General features: G+C 43.1%; 1 protein-coding gene across 1 annotated transcript in view; it reads left to right on the forward strand.

Annotated features, from left to right (window-relative positions):
- Positions 1–232: 232 nt before the first annotated feature.
- The window catches only part of KAT2B (lysine acetyltransferase 2B), a gene marked incomplete at its 5' end in the record, with an annotated part of 45,804 nt that continues 19,862 nt past the window's right edge, over positions 233–26,174 (forward strand). The window contains 8 exons of the mRNA XM_082499398.1: positions 233–475; positions 9,495–9,621; positions 14,264–14,409; positions 14,898–14,987; positions 16,669–16,850; positions 19,215–19,406; positions 21,969–22,075; positions 23,797–23,922. Coding sequence (XP_082355524.1) covers positions 233–475; positions 9,495–9,621; positions 14,264–14,409; positions 14,898–14,987; positions 16,669–16,850; positions 19,215–19,406; positions 21,969–22,075; positions 23,797–23,922 — 1,213 coding nt within the window. The remainder of the gene's footprint in view (positions 476–9,494; positions 9,622–14,263; positions 14,410–14,897; positions 14,988–16,668; positions 16,851–19,214; positions 19,407–21,968; positions 22,076–23,796; positions 23,923–26,174) is intronic.

Consider the following 26,174-nt stretch of genomic DNA (forward strand, 5'->3'; position numbering starts at 1 on the left):
CGGACGCGCCCCCCGCGGTGCGCAGCGGCGGGAGGCGGGAGCCGCCGCCCCCCCCCCCCCCTCCGCCCGGCGGGGCAGGAGCCGCCCGCGGAGCGGCGGGTCCCTCCTCCCGCCTCCCCCCCCCCCCCCCCGGGGAGCAGCCGGCGGCGGCGCGGCGAAGGGGAGGGTCTAGGGCCGGGCGCTCCGCACCGCGCCGGCCGGCCGGACGGGCGGCTGCCGCCGCGCCGCGGGCATGGCGGAGCCTGGCGGCGCCGGGGCCGGGGCGGCGGGCGGTGGCGGTGGGCCGCAGCAGGGCTCCCCGGCCGCCGGAGGGGTGGCTGCTGCCGCTGCCGCCGCCGCCGGGGGACCGGCCCGTAGCGCCGCCGAGAGCCCCGGGGGGCCCGGCTCGGCGCGTACCGCGGGGAAGAAGGCGCAGCTGCGCGCCGCGCCGCGGGCCAAGAAGCTGGAGAAGCTGGGAGTCTACTCCGCCTGCAAGGTACCCCGCCGCCCGGCCGCGGGCGCCCACCCGCCCACGGAGGGTGGGGATTGACGGGAGGGAGGGAGGGGAGGAGGAGGAGGGAAGGAGGGAGGGAGGCGGTGGGGAAGGGCCGTGCCGGGCGGGGGGAGGTGGCCCGGCTGCAGCCCGGCGCTCCCCGCGGAAGTGGCGGCGCCGGTGAATCCCCCCCCACCCCGAGCTTTCCGGTCGCAAAAATAAAGCCCAAACGCGCGGGGAAAGGGAGAGGAGGAGAAGGGAAGAGGGGGGCAGTGCCGCCCTCCTCCTGCCTGAGCCGGGCGGCGGCGAAGATGCCTGTCTCCCCCCCCCCCCGGCGTCCGTCTGTCCGTCCTGCCGCGGGAGGTGGCGACGGGCGGGGCGGCTGCTGGTACCGGCGGTAAGCGCTGGGTTAACGGCGCTGCCGCGGCTGCCCGCCGCGTAAACGTCCCGGCGGGGGAACGGGGACACCCGCCTGCCCCCGGGGGGACGGACACTGCGCCCTCCCCGTCGTCCCCTCCCCCCCAGCTCCGGGCGGGGGCTGCCGGTCGGGCCGGGCAGCAGCGGCCTCACCAGCCTCGCAGCGGAGAGCTGTTGACATGGCAAAAGCCGCTGCCCGGCGCTGGCACCGCCGCTTTGGCGGAGGAGCGAAGGGGCGCGGCCTGCCCGGCTCGGGAAAGTTGTGTCCCCGCCGGTCACGTAGCGCCGGGCCCGGTGTCCGGGGGGGGTGTGTTTGGGGGGTGTGTGTGGGTGGGCTGTCTCTTCTCCAGCGCCTTTGGCCCCACGCTCGCCTCTCCTATTCGGGTTTCGCTTCGCCTCCACCTGCAATTTTGTTGTTGGTGGGAGAAGCGGGGCTCGCCGGCGGTGGGTTTGTCGGAGGGAGCCGGGTCTCGGCTGTGGCTCCCGCCTTCGGAGGACTGGGATGACTGGTGGGGTGGTGGGGCGCGCGGAGCAGGACCACGGGGCCGGGAACGTGGGCCACCGGCTGCCCTGCTGCTGTCAGGGCGATTCCTTGGATGCACAGCGGGTCTGACACGTGCTGGTTGGCAGTGCCGATGTCAAATCCTCCAGTAACGCTTTCAGCGTTGGAAAAGAGCTGTTTGTGAGAAACGCGCGTCTTGTTTTCTCTGCGCCCGTACTCTGGAACCTCAAAAGGGCGAATATTAAGTGGAAGGCCAAACTGAAGGCTGAGGTACGTGAGGAGGCATCATAGGACGGCTTCGTAGTCCCGTCTGGCGGTGTGAGGAGCTTTAGCTGCACGCTGAGAGCATGGCGCAATGCTGTCATGTGAGGGCGGATGAAGGAAGCTGCCCACGTTTCAGTTTCTCGGTGGTTTCCAAATGTGCCGGCACCTCTGCTGCAGCCTTGGTGCATACATGGCACATCGGAAGACTACTCTGGTGCTGGCACGATAAAAGAGCAGCTCGTGGGCCTGAAACTTGCGTCCCTCACGGCAGGCGGGGTGACGTGGTTTGAAACTCTCCCAGTGCTGGGTCCTCTTTGTACCCCCGTATTTTAATATTACCAAGACTTGCTGTTAAATGATGCTGGATGTGGGGTGGGTACGATTTTCCTGGGCTGTTAGGAGTGTGTGTGAATTGTTGGTTTTTTTTTTTTTCTTCCCTGGCGGGTTCTTTTTTCTTCCCCTGATGTACCTCCAGATGATCTTTGCCAGGGCAGAAGCCTTCTCCTGAGGTGCGTTGTCCCGCAGAGGTGGCTGTCCTGTGAAGGAGCGCGGGCAGCCTTGTCTTTTCCCAAACCCTTTGCTTTTTTCGGGGACTCGCCAGCCCCGCACGTGTACTGCCACCGCGGGTGCTTTGTTGGAAGGGGGACGGGGTGCCACGTGGGGGGGAAGGAGGGCATGCCGTGGCCTGCCGCCAGCCCTTCTCTCCCTCTCGTGGGGCCCCGGTGCTGGGGTACAGTGCGGTGACAGCTCGTGCTCTGCTGGGATGTCCCTTGCTGTCCCTCTTCTGTGAGAAGTCCTGGGTGCGTGCTCCATTGGCACTCCAGTGATGGATGGAGCGGGACCCATGGCTGGGGGCACCCCAGGGCCTCTTCCTCCTGCATCAGCCACAGCTCTCTGCCACTCTGGGTCCAGATTAAAATGCAAACCCTACCTTTGCTGCTCCACTTCTTTTCGGTAATTCAGTGGCAGGCAGCTTGCTTTCAGGTCTCCAACCAGAAGCAAGCAGGCAGACGGGAAGCTCCTGGTAAACTAATCAAGCGTCTTCTCCTGTGGGATGAAGGGGGAAGCATGGAGCAGGGTGGAAGAATGTGCTGTTTTTCTTCCTGAACACCTGGTAGGTGCTCCAAAATGACACTGCTTCGCTTGTAGCGTTAGCGGTTTGCAAGAAACTGTACCAGTGCAGAGTACAACTTTGAAGTTTTTCTTACTTTGGGTTGCAATTTCTATTCTGTTTATTTTGCGCTTCTGTGCGCGAGAGCGAGAGAGTAGGAGAAGGCGAACGCACCATCTCCGAAGGGGACATCTGTGCTTATTCAAGGAGTGGCCATACATGAACCTTGTGTAACTCTACGTGGAGATGTACAAGGTGGAGTGCAGCAAATATGTAATGGCATCTGTAGTGTTGATTACCTTCTCCCATGTAAAATTCATCGCAAAATACTGCTGCTTCAGCACGCAGAAGTTATTAGGAACTTAACCTTGGAGATGCTGGGAGTGGCAGGGGCAGGGAATGTTTGTTCACTAGGGATGAAGAGCAGCAACACAAGAAGATGGAGAGGTTGGTGGCCATGTAGAGGGCAGGTCTCACTGGGAACAGCAGAAATGCAGAGCAGAAAAGGATGGAAGGTGCTGCTCTGGGGTAGGGTGCTCAGTGCCCAAGAGGGACCTCCTGGTCCTTCTTCAGCGATCCCTTTTCTTCGTGGAAAACATGTACAGAGACATCTTCAGTGTGCAAATACTTTGAGCAGAACGTGAGTGAAGTTTAGGGAGCTGCTGCCCAGGCTAGAGAAACATGGGATTTGTTTCTTTTTCCTGATAAATAATTGGGACAGCAGAGTTGTAGCTGTGAAGCTGCTCTGCTTGACTTTTTCCCCTGTGAGAAAAGGTCGGGGTGGAAAGGAGAGAACAGGCTCCTCTGTGTAAAAAAAAAAAAACCAAAAAACAAAACAAACAAACAAACAAACAAAAAAACCCCCAAACAAACAAAAAACCCCAAAACCCAAACAAATGAAAAAAAAATCCAAACAAAAAAAAAAAACTTCTTAGATTTCCAAGTTGGGGAAGGAGGGTGGAAGAAGGTGTGTAATGAACAATAATATATATATATTAGGAGTTGGCATGGTTTTCACGACTTTAGGAAGTGCACAGTAGTGCTGTATGCTGTGCGGGGTTTTGTATTTGGCACTTGCTGTATCTGTGCGTGTATGAATGGCTGCATACATAATTTTGGTTTTGTCCAGTGTGAAATTGAGCATTAGGCAGGCGAGCTTGCAGCGCTTTTACATAGAAGCAGCACTGTGTGACTTACACACATAAATATATTTAATGAAGATGTAGGAGGAAGTCTCCTCGGCTTATTTTCCCCATTGGTTTACAGTATGTGAAAATAAAGCTCTCTCTCCAGTCTCACTGGGAGTTTTTCTGATAAACAGGTTGAAATATGTACTATTTTAGTACCCTAAGTTTTCTGTAAAGTTGGTTATATATGTCTTACAGTAATGCCTGGATGCTTATAAATATAATTAGAGCCCAGGAGCCTAAGGCGTTTGCACATGTGGCAGGGAATAATTCTTCTTGAAGAAGGACCTTGTGCTTTACCTAAACAAGATGGACAGAGAGTGAGAAGGGTTATGATGAGATGAGTTGGCCAAGGCCCTGCGGCGGGGGAGCGAGTGGCAGAGGTTGAAGTAAAATCTGGGTCCCGTGCTCCAGACCAGGAGCTGACCCTTGGTAGGGGCACTTCTTCCCGCTTCTCATCGTAGAGTGACCTCTACAGAGTTTTCCTGCTCCTACGTGTAAAAAAAGCGTTCATAGGGTAAATATATACCACCATTTACGTGATGAAATATTTTTTTCCTGTCTTTCATAAGGCAGATTAAGATGAGGCAGACTTGCCCCTATTATTGCTGGACTCCATATAGTGCGTGTACAGCTCCTTGAAGCTCAACTGGAAAGGCATTAAAGTTTTCTGCAGAAGTGTACAGGAGACATACAAGACATATAAAGCTTTCTTATGATAATTTTCATAGTGGGGTGAATCTGTTTTATGGCGTCTCACAGGTCAAACCAAAGCATCTTCCTTTAAATTAAATAGGAAATCCACCATTAACTTTACAAGGTGGGAATCAGCCCCTTGTTATTAATAAAAGCTTTATATGGTAACCTACATCTATTCTGTAAGTGAAACTAGAAAATACGGGGAATAAAATATTTTGATTGATCAATAAATGAAGGACGTGTCCTTAGAGCTGAACATTGAACTGATTATTGTGTATTGTTGAAGACAAATGCGTCAGCTAATTTCCTGATATGTCTAAGTGGCTCTCCACGCAGTGTCTAACTGTCTGGTTGCCGGGTACTGGACATTTGAGTAGGAGAAATATGTATTTTAAGTTCATCGATGTAATTGTTGAGGTTTGTGTGATGTTCTTTGATAACAGCATCAATTTGAAATTACTGCTTGCAGGAAAAAACTTAGAGGGTATTTTACACGGCTTTTGTGTTGGGAGGAAGAATACTTTTTCTAGAGTAATTAGACTTGCTGGAAATAGAAAGATCTGTAGTGTTGGGTATATATAATCTGTTGAGTCTGTTCTGCATCTCCTGCAGGTTACTGTGCAGGGCAACCTGTAGCATTTTGAGCTGGAATGAGAGCCCAGCACAACAGCTCTTTTGAAACTCAGTTTTAAGACTGTTGGGGTCTTTTACTTTGTAGTTAAGTTGATTTGAAGTTTGCATGTTTCTCTGCTCATTTCACTATCTGAAAAGGGGACAAACGCTTTAGCCCGTAAGTTACTGTGACATTCTTCATTTATTCATTATGATTTAGACACCTGACAGCCACTTAAAAGAGGCTGAGATGTGCAATGTTGTAATTTTCAGGTGCTTCCTTTTTAAATAAAAATACTAACAACTTATGTTAAAAGGTCCTGTATTTTTTCACTGTCTGTTTTTGACCTGCTGTCAGTATATAAAGTATATAAAGTATTCCCACATAGTAATGCTCCACCTGACATGGAATGGCTTAAAAAAAAATGACTGAAATTATATTGTGCAGTGGAAAATGTTCATAATTTCTGAACCTTTTTTTTGGGGGGGATGGGGAGAGAGACACGACACAGGCAGCAGGGTGTCATTATTGTGTTTTATTATACTGTATTCATCCAATTTTATTTAAAACCAGCAACGAAGAGACAGTGTTCGTGATCTCTGGGCCTGCAAAGGTGACAGTCATTACTTTACAGGCTTCAGTACGGCAGAAGTCCTCAACTTTTTCTAGTGGCTTTATCAAAGCTCTGCAGATGTCCCAGAAAACAAGGCTCAAAGGACTGGATGTACTAGTTCAAATGCTCCTTTCCTTCCTCCCCTCAAAACTATTTTGATCTTAAATTAAGTTTTTTGTGGAGGTGAAGTCATACTTTATTTTCTAATGAAAAGCAGATGAGTGACATTTAAAAAAAAAAAAAGAAAAGAAAAGAAAAAGCCAAAGATAGTCAAAGAAAGGACTGAATGAAAAAAGCGCTGTGGAAGCCTTGAAACAACTCAGCAATTTAAGCCACTGAGGAATGCAGATTGCATATTCACTGCAAAATACTTGCACTGTCAACACCTACAGTGAAAGCTTAGTTTTAAAGAGGACCTTCTGGGGTTGTGTTTCCCCTTGGTTAACAGAACATTTATGCCGATTCTGGTGTTTTATAGAGAGTTTAACCAAAAAAAACCCACCCTAAGAGTTGTTTGAGAAAGGACTCTGGAATAATTTGAACAATACAAATTAACTGCGACTTCAGAAAGATCTGGCGAGGAAATACTAGCGAGGGCAGAAAAAATCTGCTGTTGAACACGCTGTTTTTATTCTTCTGTGGGTGGGTTGATACTTATTTTTGGCAGTTTAACTGAGCTGTTATCACGATTCGTACATCTGTTTGTTTGCATCTTTGCTGTTAATTATTGTGCGACACTAAAGTTTGTGTAGTTACTCACTGTTTATAGTTTTCAGGCTTGATAGTAAACATTGCGTGGTGAGCTTGTGTGAAATACTGCTTCCACTTGGAGAAAAAGTTCTCAAAAAGCTTGTGCCTAGTTTGAGGGGTTTTTTTTTGGACATATTTCATTGTAGCATGATTTAAGGCAATTAATAATAAACATGGTATTATGTCAGTAATTTACAGTGTTGAACATTTGTCTGGGCAGCTGGATGGGAAGGACCCAATCTCGCTTCCCTAGAATAATATTCAATCAATTTTTGTTTGAGAACGTCTTTACGATTGCCTCTTGAATTTTCTTTGGCAATAATCTCATTTTTCTGGCAGTTTTTTTTTTTCTATGACGGTTTCTCTATCCTTGTCTTAACTGCAAAAACTTTCATGGCAATGAAGCAAATGCAGATAGCTTATTTGGTGTTGGTTTCATCTCGCTCGAGGGGCTAATTCAAAGTGGGGTTTCACATAATCTCGCTGATGTCCAAAGTCCCCGCGCTCGGCCAATCCTTGGTTTGCAGGTGTCGCTCAATCACTGACCTCTCTTTCTAGTCATTAAACTTTAAGAGGTCCTGTAGGTCTGGATGACAAACAAAAGTAAACTGGCTCAATGCCCGTGAAAGTGTAAGAGATGTTTTTTTTTCTGTAAAGCAACATCAGGCCTCCTTCACTTTTCTGCCAATCATATTACTCATAGAAAACGTGGTAAAAAACTAACATAAAATTCACCATAAATCTATCCAGATTGCATTTTATGAGACTTTAAAACCATTTTTTTTTTTTTTTTTAATCTTCCCCACGTATCGTACTGAAACCTCCCTGGTGCCGTGCTATAAATACGCGCGGTGGCGGGCAGTCGGCGCCCACACGGTCAGTTTGGAGAGCCAGAGGCTTCGGGTGACGCAGGTTGTCCCCCTTTCTGAGGGAAGTATTTGGAAGTGGTTTTGCTGGGCGCTTGCAGGTGGAATTCTGAGTCACCCTGGTGGCTCCGGCTGCTGAAAACGCCATTCGCATCCCTTCGTATCTGCCAGACCGCCCCGGGAAAGGGCAGAGACCACGGCACCCGTGGCCAGGAGCCCAGCCGGGTAAAGGCTTAAGCATTAGAGATGGTAAAAACATCATGTGGTGCTCAGCAAACCGCAGGCAGCAGTTCTCTTGGTGCTCAGGTCGCTGAATATTGAAATTAGTTCGGAAGAACAATTTACTGTCAGCCTACAAATCTGTCAGTTTTAGGAGCTGTCAAGCTGTGATCCTTTCTGCTTCTCCCGGGTGCTGCTTCCCTAGGTAAGGTGGGATTTGGAAACATAAAAGGAAAATTAAATAGGTGCCTGAAATAGCCTGCACTAAATATATTCAGAGTCGGTTTTGAAAAATGACACGTCAGTGCTGGATATATTAACATCGCAATTTTTCCCACTAAGGTTGTTTCAGTCATAAATATTATGCAGCAGTTGGCATACTTTCCTCGCTGAGGTCTTGGCGCTGCAAATTCATGAGTATCTTGTTCCAGCCCAGCGCACAGATACCTCTGAACAGCAGGAAAGCGCGCGTAGGGATATTAATGCTGTTAGAAGAACTCTGCCACCAAAGTAACTAAGATCTTTTGGCTACGCAGAAGAAAATCCCCTCCTATAAAGCTGCTCTCGGGATAACGAGAATCGGGATTATGAACTTCTGTATGATTTGAATCGCGATCGCCCAAGTCACAGCCTCTCCCTCCGTGGTCGCCACCCCTTTTAGCTACAGTCTGTCGGTGTTTTCACGGTCAGTGAGTGTAAATAAACTTTCCAGGGCGAGCGGCAGGTTTCTCTTTGGCACCCATTGCTCTCGTGGCCAAGCCCTGCTTTAGGCAGCACTCTCCAATCGCGCGATTACTGTTTGCTTTTTTCAGTATTTAGTTAACCCTGCTTGGGTTGTCATGGGTTTGGTTTTTTAGTTGCATGATTCCTTGTTGTCGGTACAGCTGATAAGGCGGTGATAAACGTGTTGCCTGTTAGATAACCTGATTGCATTTAAATCATTAAAACTGTCTTGGTGGCAGGATCTGTACATGTTGGTACACCAGTAAATGTTTGAATACTCCTTTCATATAGGAGCTAGAGTGAGGGCTTTCTGTAAAGGAATTAAGCAGAGTTTGTGTGTCTATTTTGGAGCACCTCTCCTATGAGGAGAGGCTGAGAGAGTTGGAGTTGTTCAGCCTGGAGAAGAGAAGGCCCCAGGGAGACCTTATAGCGGCCTTCCAGTACCTGAAGGGGGCCTACAGGAGAGCTGGGGAGGGACTTTTTACAAGGGCATGTCATGATAGGATGAGGGGGAATGGCTTCAAACTGGAAGAAGGTAGACTTAGATTAGATATTAGGAAGAAATTCTTTACTGTGAGGGTGGTGAGACACTGGACCAGGTTGCCCAGGGAAGTTGTGGATGCCCCATCCCTGAAGGGGTTCAAGGCCAGGCTGGATGGGGTTTTGAGCAACCTGCCCAGGAGGTGTCCCTGCCCATGGCAGGGGAGTTGGAACTAGATGATCTTTAAGGTCCCTTCCAACCTAAACCATTCTATGATTCTGTGATTTTTCTAAGCACTCTTTGCTTACCAGAACCGTGTTAATCTCTCTATTTGGGGTGTTATTCTATTTCTGATTAGTTCTAGAAAATAAGGTCTAGCTGTATGGCAGATAAAAAAACAAAAACAAAGCAACAACAACAAAACACCCTGAAAATCCCCCCAAAATATAAAAACGTAACAAAAAAAAAACCCCGACCTATAATAACATGACTTTTAATTGCTTTGGAAATAACGCGGTTGCAGCAAGTTCCTGTGTTCTGCGTTCTTGACCGGTGTATCTGTGTGCTTTGATTTCAGGCTGAGGAATCCTGTAAATGCAATGGGTGGAAGAACCCCAACCCGCCCCCGACGCCCCCCCGGGCCGAGCTGCAGCAGGCGGCTGCCAGCCTCACCGAGCCCTGCCGCAGCTGCAGCCACGCGCTGGGTAAGCTTTTGCCCTTCTCCTGCGCTCCCCGTGCCGGTGGCCAGGAGCCTCCGCTCTTGGGAGACGAAAGTCAAGGTGCCATGCCTAGACCTCGAAATGGGGGTTACGGTTGGACATCAATAACTTAGATTAAAGTATGTTGGAAGTATCCTAAAATGAGTTTTGAAGAAATTGAACTAAGGTACAACTCCCAACAACCCAGACATCTTAAATTGATAAAATGCAAAAAGCACTTTTAAGCTACCCGTAACAATTGTGGTACTTCTTATAACACATGCATTAACCTCACATTGTTTTATCTGTCAGCTGCCAACGTGAATGACTCTCTCCTGTAGGCTGTATTACATTTTCTTACTAGAGAATAAACTATAAAATATTCTTGAACGTTGCTAGAGCAGGCACTCTTCTCAACAAAAAGAACTGTGCCTTTTCTGTGTCACAGAGAATAATACTGGGGTTGTACAACTTTGTATTGTCTAAGTTGCTGTGCAGGCAGCTTGCGTATCTTGGAAGCAACTGCTCAAAATCCATTGTTGAATACTGCTGTGGGGTTTTAGTTTGTTTGGTTGGGTTTTTTTTCCAAACTAATAATAAATAACGATTTGTTACCCACAGAACCTGAACAAGAGTGGTGAATCACTGTGTTAGTTTTTTAAGAATTTGTGCTTATCCAAAATAAAAGCTGATGACTTTTTCTGTATACATTAGCAAATATTGAATAAAAATTGAGCTAAAATAAAATTCAGAACTAATTGAAAAGAAGCAGTTGCTATTTAATTTTTGTTGATGTCCAAAACTTAGGACAGTGACATAGGAAAAAGGAAATCTGAAACCTTCACAATGGATCATTTATTTTTTTACTTTTGAAAATAATATTACACTTTGTGTGGACTACTTTTTTTTTTTTTTTAATTGGGGTGTATTTCTGTTTCTTCTCTCTTCTCTCTTTACACTGTCATTAAATTTGATCTATTTCTGGGCTTTTCAGCAGATTCCTTTCCTGCCCTGATATCCCAAGTCTCTGGGTTTGCTTGCAGGAGAAGATTAACAAATGCACAGTATCAAAGAAAGTTCAGTTGCTTTAGCCAAGTTAGTTTCAACCTTTCATCACACAGCTTCTCTGTGCTGCTTTTGGTTTTGCAGTTAGAGTAGCTTGTGTTACCCGTCCCTTTCATGCCTGGCCTTTGAAGAAAGAGATTTCTTTCCCTTGTGTTTTTGTTTTTTTTTTTTTTTTTTGTTTTTTTTTTTGTTTTTTTTTTTTTTTAAATCTTATGAGATGATGTGTCTGTCAGTTCCCTGATCTTCAGCAGAGTTTGTAGATGGCTGTCTATTTTGTAGAACAGCTCAGTTCTTCTAAAGGCTGAGACTGTTTTTGTTCTATTAAAAAAAATTTGATGTTGCTCATTAGCTAGGTAACCAGGGAAAACCAGTACTGTAAAACCAGTACCAGTGAAACGTACCTTATGGAACAGACTGTATTTTTATTTATTGCTGTTTTCAGAAAAGGTAAAGTTTCTTGTTCTGGCTGCAGCTAATGAGGATGATGTTTCATTTGAAATAACTGAAATGAGTTGCTGGCTGGTTCCTCATACTACTGGCAAAAATATGTCATTCAGCAGTGTTTTCCAAGATAATTTTCCTATTTATCTCCTCTAAATTAGTGTATTCCTGCTGAATGCGTTTAAAACCAGACTGACCACAAGGTGTGCAGGCTTCTGATTATCATCTGCGCTGTGTTTTCTCTTCCTTGGAGAGCCATTTAAATAGCAATATAGAAATTCCTGTACTGGTTAAAGCCATACCTGATGTAAAATATAGGATGCTCAGGTTTTTTGCTTTTTTTTAAGTTATTGTTTTCTTCCAAAGGTAATCCTAGACATTAGTCTTGCTTGAGGCATCTCTTTTTGGGGTATGGTTCGATCTTCAAGCCAGTGCAGTTTTTGGTGCATAAATCTGTTTGGTGGTGTGTATTAGCTCACCGAACTTATTCTGTCTACTTACCAACAACTTGTACTCTTTTTTGCCTTTTTTTTCTTGTTTTTGTCTACTTGCCTACAACTTGTAGTCTTCTGTTTGTGTCTCAGCCCCACAACTTGGCTCTATACTGGGCATTTAATGAATATTTCTTTTATTTGGGTCATATATTGGGTCACTACCATAACACAGTGAAGTGGTGACTGAATTGTGAGCCAGGAGAATTCATTCTCCACCTCAAGACCAGGTGTTACTTAGTCAGAGGCTCTTCTCTCTTTTATATTTGATTGCTTTCTCCTGTGTTACAGGGTGCATTTTCCTGGTGGTAAACATTTTCAGTCTTGAGTCTAGTGCACTTTTAAAACTTGTTAATTAATGTGTTGGTACACTATGTACACGCTCAGGGTGTCTTTTTTTTTTTTTTTTTTCCCCCAGCACTGTCTTCAGTTCCTGATATGTACCTTCACGTAGTGTATTTGGGTATTTCCTGGCTTGCCTCTCCTATATGCATTACTAGTGTTTTTGTATACCCGCTGATTTTGAGGTAGACTGTGGCCACATTCCCTATGAATCTGTTTTCTATTTGTTCCTAATTCATATGCTCAAGTACTTGCTTACTGAAGTTGCACAACTGTAATGATTAACTTGCTACTTTTCAGGTCTTCATATCATTGCAATGGCCTTGCTCTTTCTGCTTGCTTTCTTCTTTTGTATGCTGTAGCAACCTACGCTTGGGATATACTTTTTTTTTAAATTTACTATTTTGCAAACACAACGGCAGCTGAGGAAGGATGTGCAAGTTAGGCAGTGCAGATGAGCAAGACTGTGGAACTCTAGTCAAGAGTAACTCAGTATTTGATGTCAGTGTACTAAAGCTTTGATTTTAATAAAGCATTTACTAATGGCCACAAGAATTTGGGAGTGGGCTGTGGACATCTGAAGAAAAATAGTTGTTTGCGCTGATGTACAAACATTGGTGACTCTATAGTAAATGGTCACCATTAGTAAATACATGCTGGTATACATTTATGTTACTTTTAGATTTGCCTTATGTGTAATAATTGTCTAGTTTAATAAAACGTTTAAATACAGCCACTAAGTAGTCAAGGTAACTTTCAGCATTGTTATGGAAACTGCGTGGAAATGGCTTCTTGTGCTGATGTTTTATTCATTTTTTAGTTGAGTGCAAGATTTCTTTAGTATGTTATCAATTTCTCATGCAATGCTCATCTAGGAGGGAATTTATTACTTTTACAAGATCAGAACAGACAGCTGGGAATAGTAAACCTTCATGTCTGGCTCAAGGACAGAAATGAAATTGTTTTATTCTGCCCAGAATGCTTAATATTTGTTCTTAAAGGAAGCCCATGATGACCATCCCCCTTTCAGTTCTGAGCATACGCTCAGAACTTAAGACACTGTATTATAAATGTTCATTTAAGGGGAAATGATTGCTGGCATCTTTTTACTGTTCGGAGCCACAGTGTCCTTTTTACTTGAAGCTGCACAAATTTCTTGAATATAAACGTTTTGGGCAGGTGTCATACCAAACTTCCTGAAACAGGTGGCCAATAAATATGATCAGTTTCAAGTCAACTGTTATTTCTCCCTAGTTCCTCTCCCCTTAAGGAATCAGATTTATGCTGAAAATTTCTTACCAGTCCTAATCACATTAGCATATCTAAGATAATATAATAATTATCTAAGACGTAAATATTGATACAAGTTATTAAAAGATATAAAAACTAGTATGCCCAACCTTTTAAATAATTTTCCTTTTCTGGTAGAGAGTATTTCCTTATCCTTTTAGAGGAAAGGATATGCCTTCCATGTACATTGACCTGGAGTCAGTGAAGATCATTGCTTTTTGTAATGCAAATATCTTCTTCCTGGGAATTCACTTTTTGTTTTAAATTGCCTTCTCTCTTCCTGGGGCCAGTTGTTCAAACCAGCTTGAAATGAATGTCCCACTTCCTGTGTACAAACCTCAAGCTTTTGAAAATTACAGATCTGGAGCTGTGTTTACCTTTGGCGATGATAAAAGGGAGTTTGTCACTCGGAAATAATGATACATTAGAAGATGCTTTTTTGTAAACTTCTGAACGAATAAGCATGTACAATTTTCAAAAGCTTTGTTAACGTAGCGTGCAGAAAGCATAGTTTGACTTTATGTGATATGAAAGTATGAGTCTTCGCCAGTAATGTCCAGTTTAAAACAAAAAGCCTGTTTACGGAGCTTTTTTTTAAATCTTCGTGGAATAAGATGCTACTTGTATCAACAACTGGATTACCTAATTTATGGGAATTACAGATTTATTTTCTTTAGTGAAGAAACCTTGCTCAAAAGCATAGCTCTTGGGCAAAAATATATGTAGTTGTTTGAGTATCGAAAGACATTAATAGGCTTTAATGTGTGGTCTGATTTAAGTGTTAACTCAACCAGCCATCATTCCTCTGCTGGGGGATTTAACACCCCCGGACTACCTTTACAAATTGCTCCGATGTGACATACGTTTCAGTTACCTCTGATAAGATGTTCTAGTTAAATAGGTTGTTACACGATCATTGCCTTTACCATTCGGGCTTAGTTCGAGATATCCTGGGGAATACTTGTGCTATCAGTTCTCTGAGTAGGCTTTTTACAGGTTTGGATTTTGATTTCGTTTAGCTGCTCACGTTTCTCACCTGGAGAATGTGTCCGAAGAAGAAATGAATAGGCTTCTGGGGATTGTATTGGATGTGGAGTATCTGTTCACCTGTGTCCACAAAGAAGAAGATGCAGACACCAAGCAAGTTTATTTCTACCTGTTCAAAGTAAGCCGAACTCGTGTAGTAAGGTCTTTCGCTCTCTCATACATAAGCCAATTTCATTGCCCCTTCTCACGCACGTATAGACTTCACGAGGGGAGAGGTTTTCTTTTCTCTAGTGTGGGCGAGACGTTGTGGTACGTGCCACGTACCGTACCTCGTTCCAAAAGACATCCAGAAGGTTCAGGAGCTGGCCCCGAGTCCCATCCATAAACGCTGCTTGCAACCACCTGCGAGCCTTAGCCTCTTCACTTACCCGCTGGGAAAAGTCAGTTGACAGAACGCTAACTTGGCTGCCTACACGGACGCATTTCAAAGAAGATACGAAACAATTCACAGTAAATTTAAGTAGCTATAAATTCAGATGCCTAAGCAAACAAATGTACAGCCAGGAGATTTTCAACACTGCTTGCAGTGTTTTGTGCACCTGTGACTTCCATTGACCCTACGTATACAAATATGCTAATTTTTAAAAATCTGTGTATTTTTAACAGCTTTTGAGGAAGTGCATTTTACAGATGGGAAAACCTGTAGTAGAAGGATCTTTGGAAAGTCCCCCGTTTGAGAAACCTAGCATTGAACAGGTAAACTACCAACATGGGGGGTTGGTTAGTGTGGGCTTTTTTTGATTTGGTGGTTTTGGGGGGTTTTCGTTAGGTTTCAGTTTTGTTTTTTTCTTTTTTCTTTTTTTATAGGCTTTTTTTTTTCGCTATAGGCAGTTTGCAAATGTTTCTGTATGTTACTTAGTACAGAATAGGAGACTGTAGGAGCCTTCTGCTGCTGCTTCTCCTTTAGTGCTGGTACAACAGTTACATTATTTGACTTCTCTCATCGTTCATCTTATGCTTTAATGAAACTGACTTTTTTTTTGTGGTTTTAGAGAATGAACTTAAAATACTACTTTTATGTGTGGCAGTTCTTTCTTTGTTTCAGGTGATGAAAAATGCTGTTGAAGGTTTGAAATCCAATATTAAAATGACACTTGTCTTCTGTAAATCAATGAAAATGTTACAATCCAATTCAGTGAGATCATAGCCTTCTCTTTCAAAGGGTGCACAACAAAAAAACAAAGCCGAAACCAAAGAGTAACCGAGGCTTTTGTAACTCTCAATGGATAAAGAACGTATGACAAATTCAGATTTTGGTTAAGCAAGCTCCCGCGAATGCACTTTTAGCACACTCAATGTGAGCTCAATGTTTTCCCATCAGTGTATGAATGGATGCTGTATTGTTAAACAGGACATTTTATATGTGAAGACTATTATGTGTAGTAATTATTTCCTTGCAACTCTCACTTCTTATAATTTAGGAAAATCATAACAATTTATTGCTGAATTTCTGAGAAGTCTTCACCTTAAGTCGTTCCTTAGTTTGAGCGTAAACAAAGAATAAGCGTATGTAATCCTCATGCACTCCTAGTCCTTAAAATATACTATTAAAAAGGTTTTGTGCAATATAATTTTTTGTCACATTCTTCATACTGTTCAGTTTGCTTAATAAAGTACAGTGTAGAGATGAAAGGGTAATTCTTGCAGTTTGTTTTGAAATAATTTATGCTTAAAATGGATGAATATTTTCAGCTCTGTTTTTAGCAGTTCAGCAACTCAGTCACACAAAATTATTTGCTAAGCAGCACTATTATATATATATTAGAAATCAATTATATTGCAGCACTTTTAGTCACACATTTTAACTATCTTCAGTAGGATTTTTTAAATTACTATACGAAGTGCAGTGAAATGACATACTTGAGAAATACTGGCACTTCTTGAAGAAATAACGTGGTGTGTAGACACAAATTTAACTACAAGTCTGCAAGTCCTAGTCTACTGTTGAAAAGTGGCTGGGGAGGTTTTTTGGGGATACTTGATTACAGAGGAAATAACTCATGCAGCGTGGTTGTCAGCAAAACTGTGTATATCTGAGCATATAGAAGGCGACCCCTGGGATCTTTCTCTATTTCCAGACAAAGTTTTTTACTTCGAAAAGCAAGGAAAAATAAAGAATTTTCCTTCTCTACCTCTAAGTCAGCTGCTGGAGGTGGATAGAATAAGAAAATCTGGATGTACCTGCTGCTGTGTACAGGGGAAGCAGCTTGTGGCAGCTACATGAGTAGCTGAGCGAGGAGTTCATGGTCTCTGCTATTTGTTTCCTTCCCCACGTATTGCAAGTTCAGGGTTAACAAACATAAAGTGAGGAATGTTTGAGGACACTCCTACAAAAATTACGGTTGAATAATTAATCATTGTTTTCTTCTGTTTTAAGGGTGTGAATAATTTCGTGCAGTACAAATTTAGCCACTTACCCTCAAAGGAAAGGCAAACGATAGTGGAACTGGCTAAAATGTTTCTGAACCGCATTAACTACTGGCACCTGGAGACACCTTCTCAGCGAAGACTCAGATCACCCAATGATGATATCGCGGGGTATAAAGTGAATTATACCAGGTAACGCTGCTTTTGCTTGTTACAAGTCTTGCGTACAAATATGGCATGTACACGCTTCAGGAATACACCGGTACCTGTACACCTCGTGAAATATTGCAGTTGTGGAGTTTATATGAAAACCTGAGGATTTTCCTGAGACTATATCAGAGTTTCACATGCATCCTTCTGTTTTGAGAGGTGTGCTTTATCAGCCAAGAACAGGGAGTAGAGGTGGCGAACTTCCGTATCTAACAACGCTTTTGCACGTCCTGTGTTTGCAAAGTTGCTGTCAGTCTTCTTAAGATATAAGCCTCCTGTAAGATCCTTATTTCATGTACTAAAAATTCAGGCGATTTGTTATTCAGCTTAAAAAAAAAATAGAAAGAAAGAAAGAAGATAACATTAAGAATTGTGAAGTATCACAGTTTGAAACCAAATCATGGAAGATTTGAAAGATTAGAATAATTTTGTAAGTGCTTGAATGCTTAACAGTGAACAGATATTACTAGGTTCCTTAAAATGATAATTCTTGTTATGACTTTTTAATACGTTGTCAAGAATTCAAAGGAGTAACTTAGTCACTGGGGGAAGAAGAGCTAGGATAAAAAGCCGTATCTCTTTTAATTCTGCTTTTCTCCTAACAATCATGCAATGCCTTTTTCGGTTAGCACAGTGACAGCAGTTAGGGTTCCTGCCGGTGCAGGCAACAGTTAAGGTGCTGCCTGTGGGCGCAGGCAGCAGTTAGCCCACTGTCCCTGTGGGCACACCTGGTCCCAGGAATGGCCAGGGACACTTTTCCTGGCTGAGGATGAGCACCGCCTTCTGCCCGCTTTCCTGGTGGCCCTTCCTCTGACAAACCTCAGCTCCATGAAGAAGAGCAAACCCTGGTGTGAGTTGAGACTGTGGCTGGTGATACAGCAGACTGCGCTGTGTCTGTGTCTGACGGGGATGCTCTCAGATGACCTGTCCCCTCGAATAACTACCTGGCATAAAGAACAGTTACTGATAACCCATGGGGCTCCTAAGACCATGTTTGGTGGGTCTTTGACCTCCATTTGTTTGCGATACAGATGTCAGATAGCCAGGGTTGGTTGGAGTCAGCTTTTATTAGGAATCAATAGCTAGCATTGGCTCTGGTTGGTGACTTTTGATGTTGATCATTTTGTCACTTGTGGTTACTCAAACCTTCCTGCCCGCAGTCCCTAAGGTTCCCTCCGACCCTTTCCATCTGATCTAACCTGTCATTGTGAGCTTCTCCCCTCTGTGGTGTTTGAGGCACTGCACGGGGTACAGAGAAAGCCGCTGTGTGCCACGGGTGCATCTCATGAACTCTTGCGGTCACTGACTTCATTTGAAAGCCCGAGGATTTTCCTGAGACTATATCAGAGTTTCACATGCGTGCTTGTGTTTTGAGAGGTGTGTTTTATCAGCCAAGAACAGGGAGTAGAGGTCTGCGAACAGCTGCAACTCACAACTCTCTTGCATTTCTTGTGTTTGCAAAGATTACGACACAGGAGTTTGGGAGAGCATTTTGAGACAGGCTGTATGTCAGGTCTGGATGAGAAAACCCATGCAGGATCCAGCACAGTCTGTTCGCATCCAGTTCTTAACATTTTCTTTTCATTGTTGGAGCTTTCATAACGATTGTGGTCTGGTTCTGCTAAAGCTGCGTGTACCATTCACTTACAAGCAGATACTGAAATCTTGTTTATAGAATTAACAGATATCATGACCTACATAGTCAGTGTACAGATTTACCTCTTCAGTAGCATGATCCCTTTGTCAAGAAGAATAATGCGACGTGTTATATTTTCATATGTACTTCTTAATGCAAAACTCATTACAGAGGGAGTTACTGGTCAATGAAAGGCTATCAAGTCAGGGTGTGATGGGAGGAAGCCAGCTGGTGGGAGAGCAGGGTGGGAGTCCAGTCGGATTGGGGTGAAGGTAGGTAGAAGTGTCACCCCTTTTGCATCTATGTGGGGAAATGCAGAAGTTTAAAGAGGGGAAAATGTACCAGGCTCTAAGGGTCTTTGGAGTCTCAGGCAGGAGCCGTGGGAGGCTGAATGAATGAGCTGCGGAGGGAATCCGTGACATCAACGTGAATTTTGTGTGATCTATGATTACTGTCTGGAACAAGAGCTCTTTGTGGAAACTAGACTGCAGAGAGAAAGAATATATGGAGACTTAAAAGTACTTGGCTGTCGTTTCTTTAAAAAACTGGGCAATATAAATGCTGCTTAACTCTGTCCAGACTTGATGTAGAACTGATTTATATGGTCATGTAGCTCTCAGCTGCATTATAAATTATGTAGGTAGTGGTTTTATTGCATTAGTTCATATATTAGATGGTGATAATTATCTGGCTTTTTTCCTCCTTTACAGGTGGCTTTGTTATTGCAATGTCCCTCAGTTCTGTGACAGTCTACCTCGGTATGAAACCACCCAGGTTTTTGGTAGGACATTGCTTCGCTCTGTTTTTACTGTAATGAGACGGCAACTGCTGGAGCAGGCCAGGCAAGAAAAAGACAAGCTTCCTCAAGAGAAACGAACACTAATCCTCACCCATTTTCCAAAGTAAGGGGTCGCAATGTGCCTACGTTCAAGGTTAACCAGTAGAATGCAACTTTGGCATGGAAATGGAAAAATTACCTGCAGCTTAAAATCATTCCTCTTTTTATGCAGTAGCAAGTAGATACTGCAGCTTTCTTTTCTGCCATAGCTTGAACTAGTGTATTTTATGTACACAACTGCTTGTTTTGCTTTGTCCTGGGACTTGACTTTACAAAAAGAATTATTCACCTTGCTGGAGGATTCTGCTTATTGCCTCTTAGCATGCATTGCGTTGGCCACTTACTTTCTTTTCTATAGTCCTTGGAAGCAACGTAGGTCCAGATCTCCAAAAACACGTGCTCGCTTCTGCTTTTGTGATGGAGCAGTAAAAAGGGAGTGTTGTACTGGAGTTTATATACACCTAAAAATTTCAGTTTAACTCAACATTGGAATAGGGAACAAAGTAATCACCCCACCCCCAGTAGAAATGTGTTCATTTGATAAAGAAGAGAGTAGTCATTGTAAAGCTGCATCAGTGAATCCTAAACTCATGAATTTCATATTGACTACATGTTCCGGTACTGGAATATTGATGATGATGTCTCACAATTAAACAACAATAATTACATATTGGGGTATGTGGGAGAATGACTTGTCTCGAAACATGCTCAACTTTGACAGTCTTTAATTTCGAACAGTTTACTGGTGGTTAAAGGTGGTGGTGGTGATGACAGGGTCATTCATTGTATGTTTCCTGTTAAAATAATGTATCGCTTCAAAAATATCCTTATTTTGTGAGGGTGGCTTGGTTCTCTAGCCCTTATTTTAGAAGTCTGTCCCTCCTAGCAACAAAGGAAGTGAACCTACAGGAGAGCTGGTGGCACTGATGCTTTGCAAGCTACTGTCTGGGGCTAGGGTTGGGTTAGTGCCCAGGGGAATGAAAAAACAACAGGAGCTTTCCAAAGCTGAGTGGAGCCAGGATTTGTTGCTCCTACTATTATTAATAGTGCCTTTTAGCACTTTGAAGAATGTAAACTGTCTCTGGGGTAGACTGTTAGGGATACAGGAATGTTTGTGTGTATCTGGGAACAGGATGATGATCTGGTGCTGAAATAGGTATAAAAAAGGATTTAACACCACATTGATACAAGGAGCACATTTGCGGAGGAAGGAGGTGTGTGTATGCCCCTGTGTTTCCACTGCATTTTACAGCCTAGATAAGTAATTTGAAAGCATTATTATTCACTGCAGTTCCTTTTAATATTCTGCTGGGGGAAAAAAAGAAAGACAAGCACTGTTTGCTGATGATCTGTGGGAAGCACAAATAGTGTATTAAATCTTTTAGGGGCTGTACTTGTCTGAAGCATTTGTCTCTCTGCTGGCGTTAGGCAGAGCGAATCCTGTGGAGGAGCCGAGGCTGAGGGCACGGAGCCGGTGCCTGGCTTCAGTGCAGAGCTCCCGTCTGCCCCGACTGCTCCTTCCTGGGCAAAGGGAGCACCCACAGGTCGTGTCTGTGTCTGCCTAGGAAATAGTCACCCAGGGGTCTGAACGCAGAGTCTCTGTGCTGCCTGTAAAGGTACCCACGGCTAAAGTTTAATTTGTGCTTCCGCTCCATCACAGATGGTCCAGTAGCTGTTGCAAACTTTTTAGCCATTATCAGCTGTATAGATAGCAGGAAACACCGCGCATTGCTGCGCTGAGGTATAAATGTCCTATGTATAAAATACAAGGGGACTCGATCCTGAAAATCCTTACCCCGTTCAAGAAAGCCTTGCTCAGCAGTTCTGTTGGTTTCAGCTAGGAGTTTCTAGACGTATCGATGACTCTAGAGTAAAAATGTGCCATGTCAGCTTCTGGTCTGAAAACCCCTTTTGTGCAACATAGGATATGCAGCTGTCTTGCTTCAGAAAGGGAATTGGTGTATTAGCTCTGTGAAGGCAAGCCTGCTGGATAGTCTGATCTGTGGAATTTCTCTCACATATAATAATACCAAGAGAGGTTTAAAATCACTCTGTTTCTCTAAATGTACCAAAGTAAGATTAAAAATACTGTTATGCAAGCACAAACATGCAATTAAATGTTACAGTAGCACACTTAAAGGTATGAAAATATCTTCCTAAGAGCATTGTTCATAACTAACACTGGGATTTTATAAATCTGTAAGAGGCAAAAAGCAAGTGCATCTGCAAAACACCAGTTTATCAAAATAGACCTTTTTTGTCATCATTGTATAACCTTGGCGTCTGTCAACTCACAGCTTTCTTATTAGTGCACAGTTTTGTTCTGTAGAAGTAGTCTGTAACTGTTTCTTTCTGCATTTGCAAATTAGATAAATATTGTTTATAACCAAAGATAAGTTTTCATAGGTGAAAGCACGTTACTGAATTGAGATACTTAATGTCTGCTCTGACTTGTGATTTTTTGTGTATTTATGGTGTTTTTTTTTCTAAAGGAATTGATCAACAGCATTTTCTTACTGAATCATTAAATATTTTTAAATTAAAAAAGTTGCAAATGCTTATGCTGAAAAAGAACCTGTTTATAATGATCCTATTAAGTTAATATTTCACCTGGTTTTGTGCCTAGGTTTCTGTCGATGCTGGAAGAAGAAGTGTACAGCCAGAATTCTCCCATTTGGGATCAAGATTTCATGGTGTCTAGTTCCCGAACTGGCCAGCTGGGAATCCAGACAGGTAATTCGTATTTAGTTATGGGTGAGGGAGCACCTGAATATAAAGATAAAGCTGTACAAGTGATGAATTCTAAGGAAGGAGGCTTAGAGATGCAGCTTTACAAATAGCAGGCTATACCAAAATCAGTCTGCCTCGAGTAAGCACAGGTGTCTGACACTGGTGCTGCCTCATATAAAGATCCCATTTTGGTGATGAAATCCAGCTAATTGAAGGTGCTGGTGGAGCGGGCTGGGTGCTGAGGCAAATTGCCTGAGTATTCAAGCAGCACAAGGGCACTCATTGCGGGCAAGTGAGGATGGTCAGTGGGTAAATGGCCGGGGTGGGTCACCTGCTGAGCAGTGGTCCCCTCGCATGAGGACCCACGCCAGTCCTCCAGCTCCCTAGCTGTGGGGATGTAGGGACCTTCCACATCAGATGTCCCACCCCCTTTGTACACGTGCCTTTGATTTCCTTGGTTTTGTATAGCTTTTCCTTGCTTTGTTTCTTATTCGTGTGTCTCATCGGCTATTCTGCAGCTTTATTCACTTTTCCTCAGTCAGGGTACTGAGGTATAAGTCATCCCTAAAGTTGTAGGCGGACATTGATGATGGTTTTATTTCACTTTCCCCTTCTCTTCCTTTCTGCTGAAAAGTATTTAAAATCCATTTATGCAGCTCCGGGGTTTGACTTCGATTTTCAGTATTTTAGGAAGCAAAGGCTGGAGGTATTTAATTCAATATTTTGTAACAATTCAGTATTTTGAAACAGTTGTTGGTTGTCAGTTGACAAAACCATCATGTCAGCACTTTATCTGATAGCGAATTTCCTAGAGTAGTAGGGAAATGCCACTGTGACAGATGCAGACTTTTTTTTTGTGAGAAATTCCTGGTTTGCACCATGAACTGGTGTATTATGCCTTAGGCACAAGTTCATTGCAACTCTAAAATCATGTTGCTCTCAGAGTTAATTCTATCATGTACATTTCTGCAGTGCTTCATTGTAACATGCACCTCTTAAGCACTGGATTCTTGGCTTGGATATGGCACGAAAGAGCTGTTGCTGGTGATGACACCAGGATAAAGGCATGCAAAGAGAAAGAGTGCAGGTGTCCAGACTATGAGCTGTCGCCTCAACCCCCCATCTGCCTGCCAAAAGTCCTGAGACAAATGAAAACTGGATGATTTGGGATGAGTGTTTTTGTTGTTTTTTTTTTTTTTTAAATATTAGACAGAGGGAGATGTTAGTCTGCGGCTTTTTAAAATAATAGTTTCATTCTCTTAACTGGTGCAACAACTTCTCCCTTTATTGAATTTGATTTGTCCAGCCAGTCTTTGAACACTGTTAAAGTGGACAGCTGAAGCTGAATGATGAGATTTTGCTTTTCAATAGACCCCTACAAAAAGCCTTTTCATGAGGCTGAACGCCAGCAGGCTTGGCAGGTATGTGAAGGAAGTTTGTTTTCTTAGCTTGTGCTCAGCACTGCAGAATAATAAAGCCTGATACTTGCAATGAAGTGAAGCTAACCCTGTCATCCAGCGGTAATACAGTCCCTCGTTAGGTAGAAATTTAGAAAAATATGTTGAGATAAAGCTCTGCTTGTGAACTGGTGGCATTGCTCTTGTTGCACAACGTTAGCTCTTACTTTTCAGGTGGCGGGTGTGAAGTTGGGTCCCTCCTTGTGGCAGCACCGTAATGGGTTCCACATCCTGATTTTTGTGTGTTTGTCTTTTATGCCATTGCAGTTATCAATCCTCCTCCTGTTGCAAGATCTGTTTCATACAGTGCAAGTCCTTCGTCTCTGGAGCAACCCAACAGTGGGAATATGAGTCCTGCTTGCAAGGTTTCTTCTGCCCTTGACCCAAACCTAGGTAATGAGGAGGGAGACTTGCTTTTGGGCTTCTGTGGGTGTTATCAGTAGTTGTGGTATATGGTGACCATTGCCTTCACTCTGCAGTGGCGACCTTGAGGTTTTTTCGCTAAAAGACATGCACACACATGTGTTTTTCTCCACTGTGGTAATGTTTAACTAGCAGAAATGGCAACTGTATTTGAAAAAAAATATTGGTTTGTTTAAATTCAATTAAAATGTGGAAAGGTCTGCTGGTGTCAGAGGTTGTTGAAAACCACTTTACTTGGAGTACATGTATTATAAGCCATGAAAAAAGGTTTCGTTTAAATAGAGACAGAGTAGAAGGGGCTATTGCATTTTTTTTAATCTTTCAAGTTACTGAAATTGCATACATTTGAGCAATAAAGAAAAGCACAAACACACCAACCAGGTTAAATTTAAAACCTGAATGATGTCAGTTTAAAAAAAAGTTTTGGGGAAAAGAAGTTGTTGAATGCATAAATTCTCTTAATAAATCCTTTTTCAAACACCTCAGGATTAATGAGCCTGTCAAGAGAGTTTGTAGGTCAGATAGATGATCACAAGCTCATGTAAAGTAAGTTCTCAAGGAAGGAGAAAAAGCTAAATGAATTCTTCGCCTTGTGTTTGCTACAGAGGAACTTAAGGCAGTTCCTAAACTGCAGCTTTCTTTGAGGGACAAATCGGGAAATGGTCTTAAAAGTGGGAATGAGTAGAAGATTTATTTTTTTTTATTACAGATCAGCAAAACAAGGAGCAAGTAGTCACTAGAAGAATTTTATTCTTTTGAGACCGTGAAAAGAAATATGGAATTGACAAGCTAATTATTAAGTTGGAATTGCTCTCAGCACTACAGAATTGAAACACACAGATGCAAAACTAGTTTTTAAAGGACTTTTAAGAGAATGCAGGAAACTGTCAATTGGAAGTCTTCTGTTTCAGACAATTAGAAGAAACAATAATAAATTGATTAAGAATGGAATGAATAAATGTGTGAGTAACGTGATGTGTGGAAATTCAGTGTGCCTTTTCTAGAACTCTCGAATTGTACGTATCTGTGAAAGAAGTGGTGAGCATTTGGAAAAGGTTTTGTGTACCTAGATTTCCAGAAAGCTTTTGACAAATTGCTTCAAAAAATTCTGTTTTAAAACAAGAACTTAATCCCTCAGGAAATAAAAAGGAAGGTCTGTTCACATACAAATAACTGTTTAAAAAGTAAGAAATAAAGAATAGGAATAAACCGTTCCCACAGTGAAGGGAGGTTAAGAAATTCTGTTGTTAAAAAAATAAATGTACTGCTTGCAAGTCTGAAAAGGGGAATGAACAGTTTGATCCTCATATATTTAGAGCGCTATAGCTGTGGAATAACATACTCTATAGTATATGTAAAACAGTGGGCCCCTAAACTACCTGATTGTCTCAGAAAGAAGATCTTAAAGCTATTGCGGATTTTCCTTAGGGGAAAAATACCGCCCAAACAAAACCAAACCAACTTACCTCACTGCTAAGTGCTGATCACAAAGGCAAAATTCTGCATCCTGGCTCTGACAATGACCAGTAGCAGATATTTAGGGAAAGAATACAGGAACAAGGTAACCATGGAGTGATATTCTTGTTTGTATGTTTTCCTAGGATTTGGCAGTTTACTGCTTGGATAAATCCTGAGCTAGTGGCTGGCTCTATCAGTATCACCACTAGTCCTTGGTGGACTTTTCTTTCATGAATTTAACTAGTTGCTTTTGCTATATTACATGTTGGTCTGCAGTTAGTAGGGCAGTTAATAATTAACACGGTGTATTTTGATTTGGAAACTTCATATGGATTTTCTAAGTCAAATATGTGTGACGTGTCAGACTGTACGTGATGCTTGGTTTACAAAAAGGGTGAAAGAAATCTATAATGGATACTTAATTCCAATCCCAAAATGGGATTTCATGTTATCCAAAAGTATACACTATAATTTGTTTATTGAGCACTGACCAGCAACACAGAGGTTCACTGCAGAGGATGCTGAAGCAAAAAAGAAAAGCAAATAGTTTCACTGTGAATTTACAGAGGTATAGAAGAAGGAGAGGTGTATTCACGCTGCTTTGTGCTGATATTCCAGCACAAAGACAAAATTGCAGCAGTGTTAAGTGTTGTTCGGATTGCATTTCCTTCTCTCTTTGTCTAGGGATTAAAAAGAAAAAGAATTCCCAAACTTGACATACAACTTAAAGAATATAACAGAAGTGCTAGATTTCGTGGTGCTAG

This window comes from Vanellus vanellus, assembly GCF_965231255.1.
Source record: "Vanellus vanellus genome assembly, chromosome: 2".
In the NCBI taxonomy this organism is placed as follows: Eukaryota; Metazoa; Chordata; class Aves; order Charadriiformes; family Charadriidae; genus Vanellus; species Vanellus vanellus.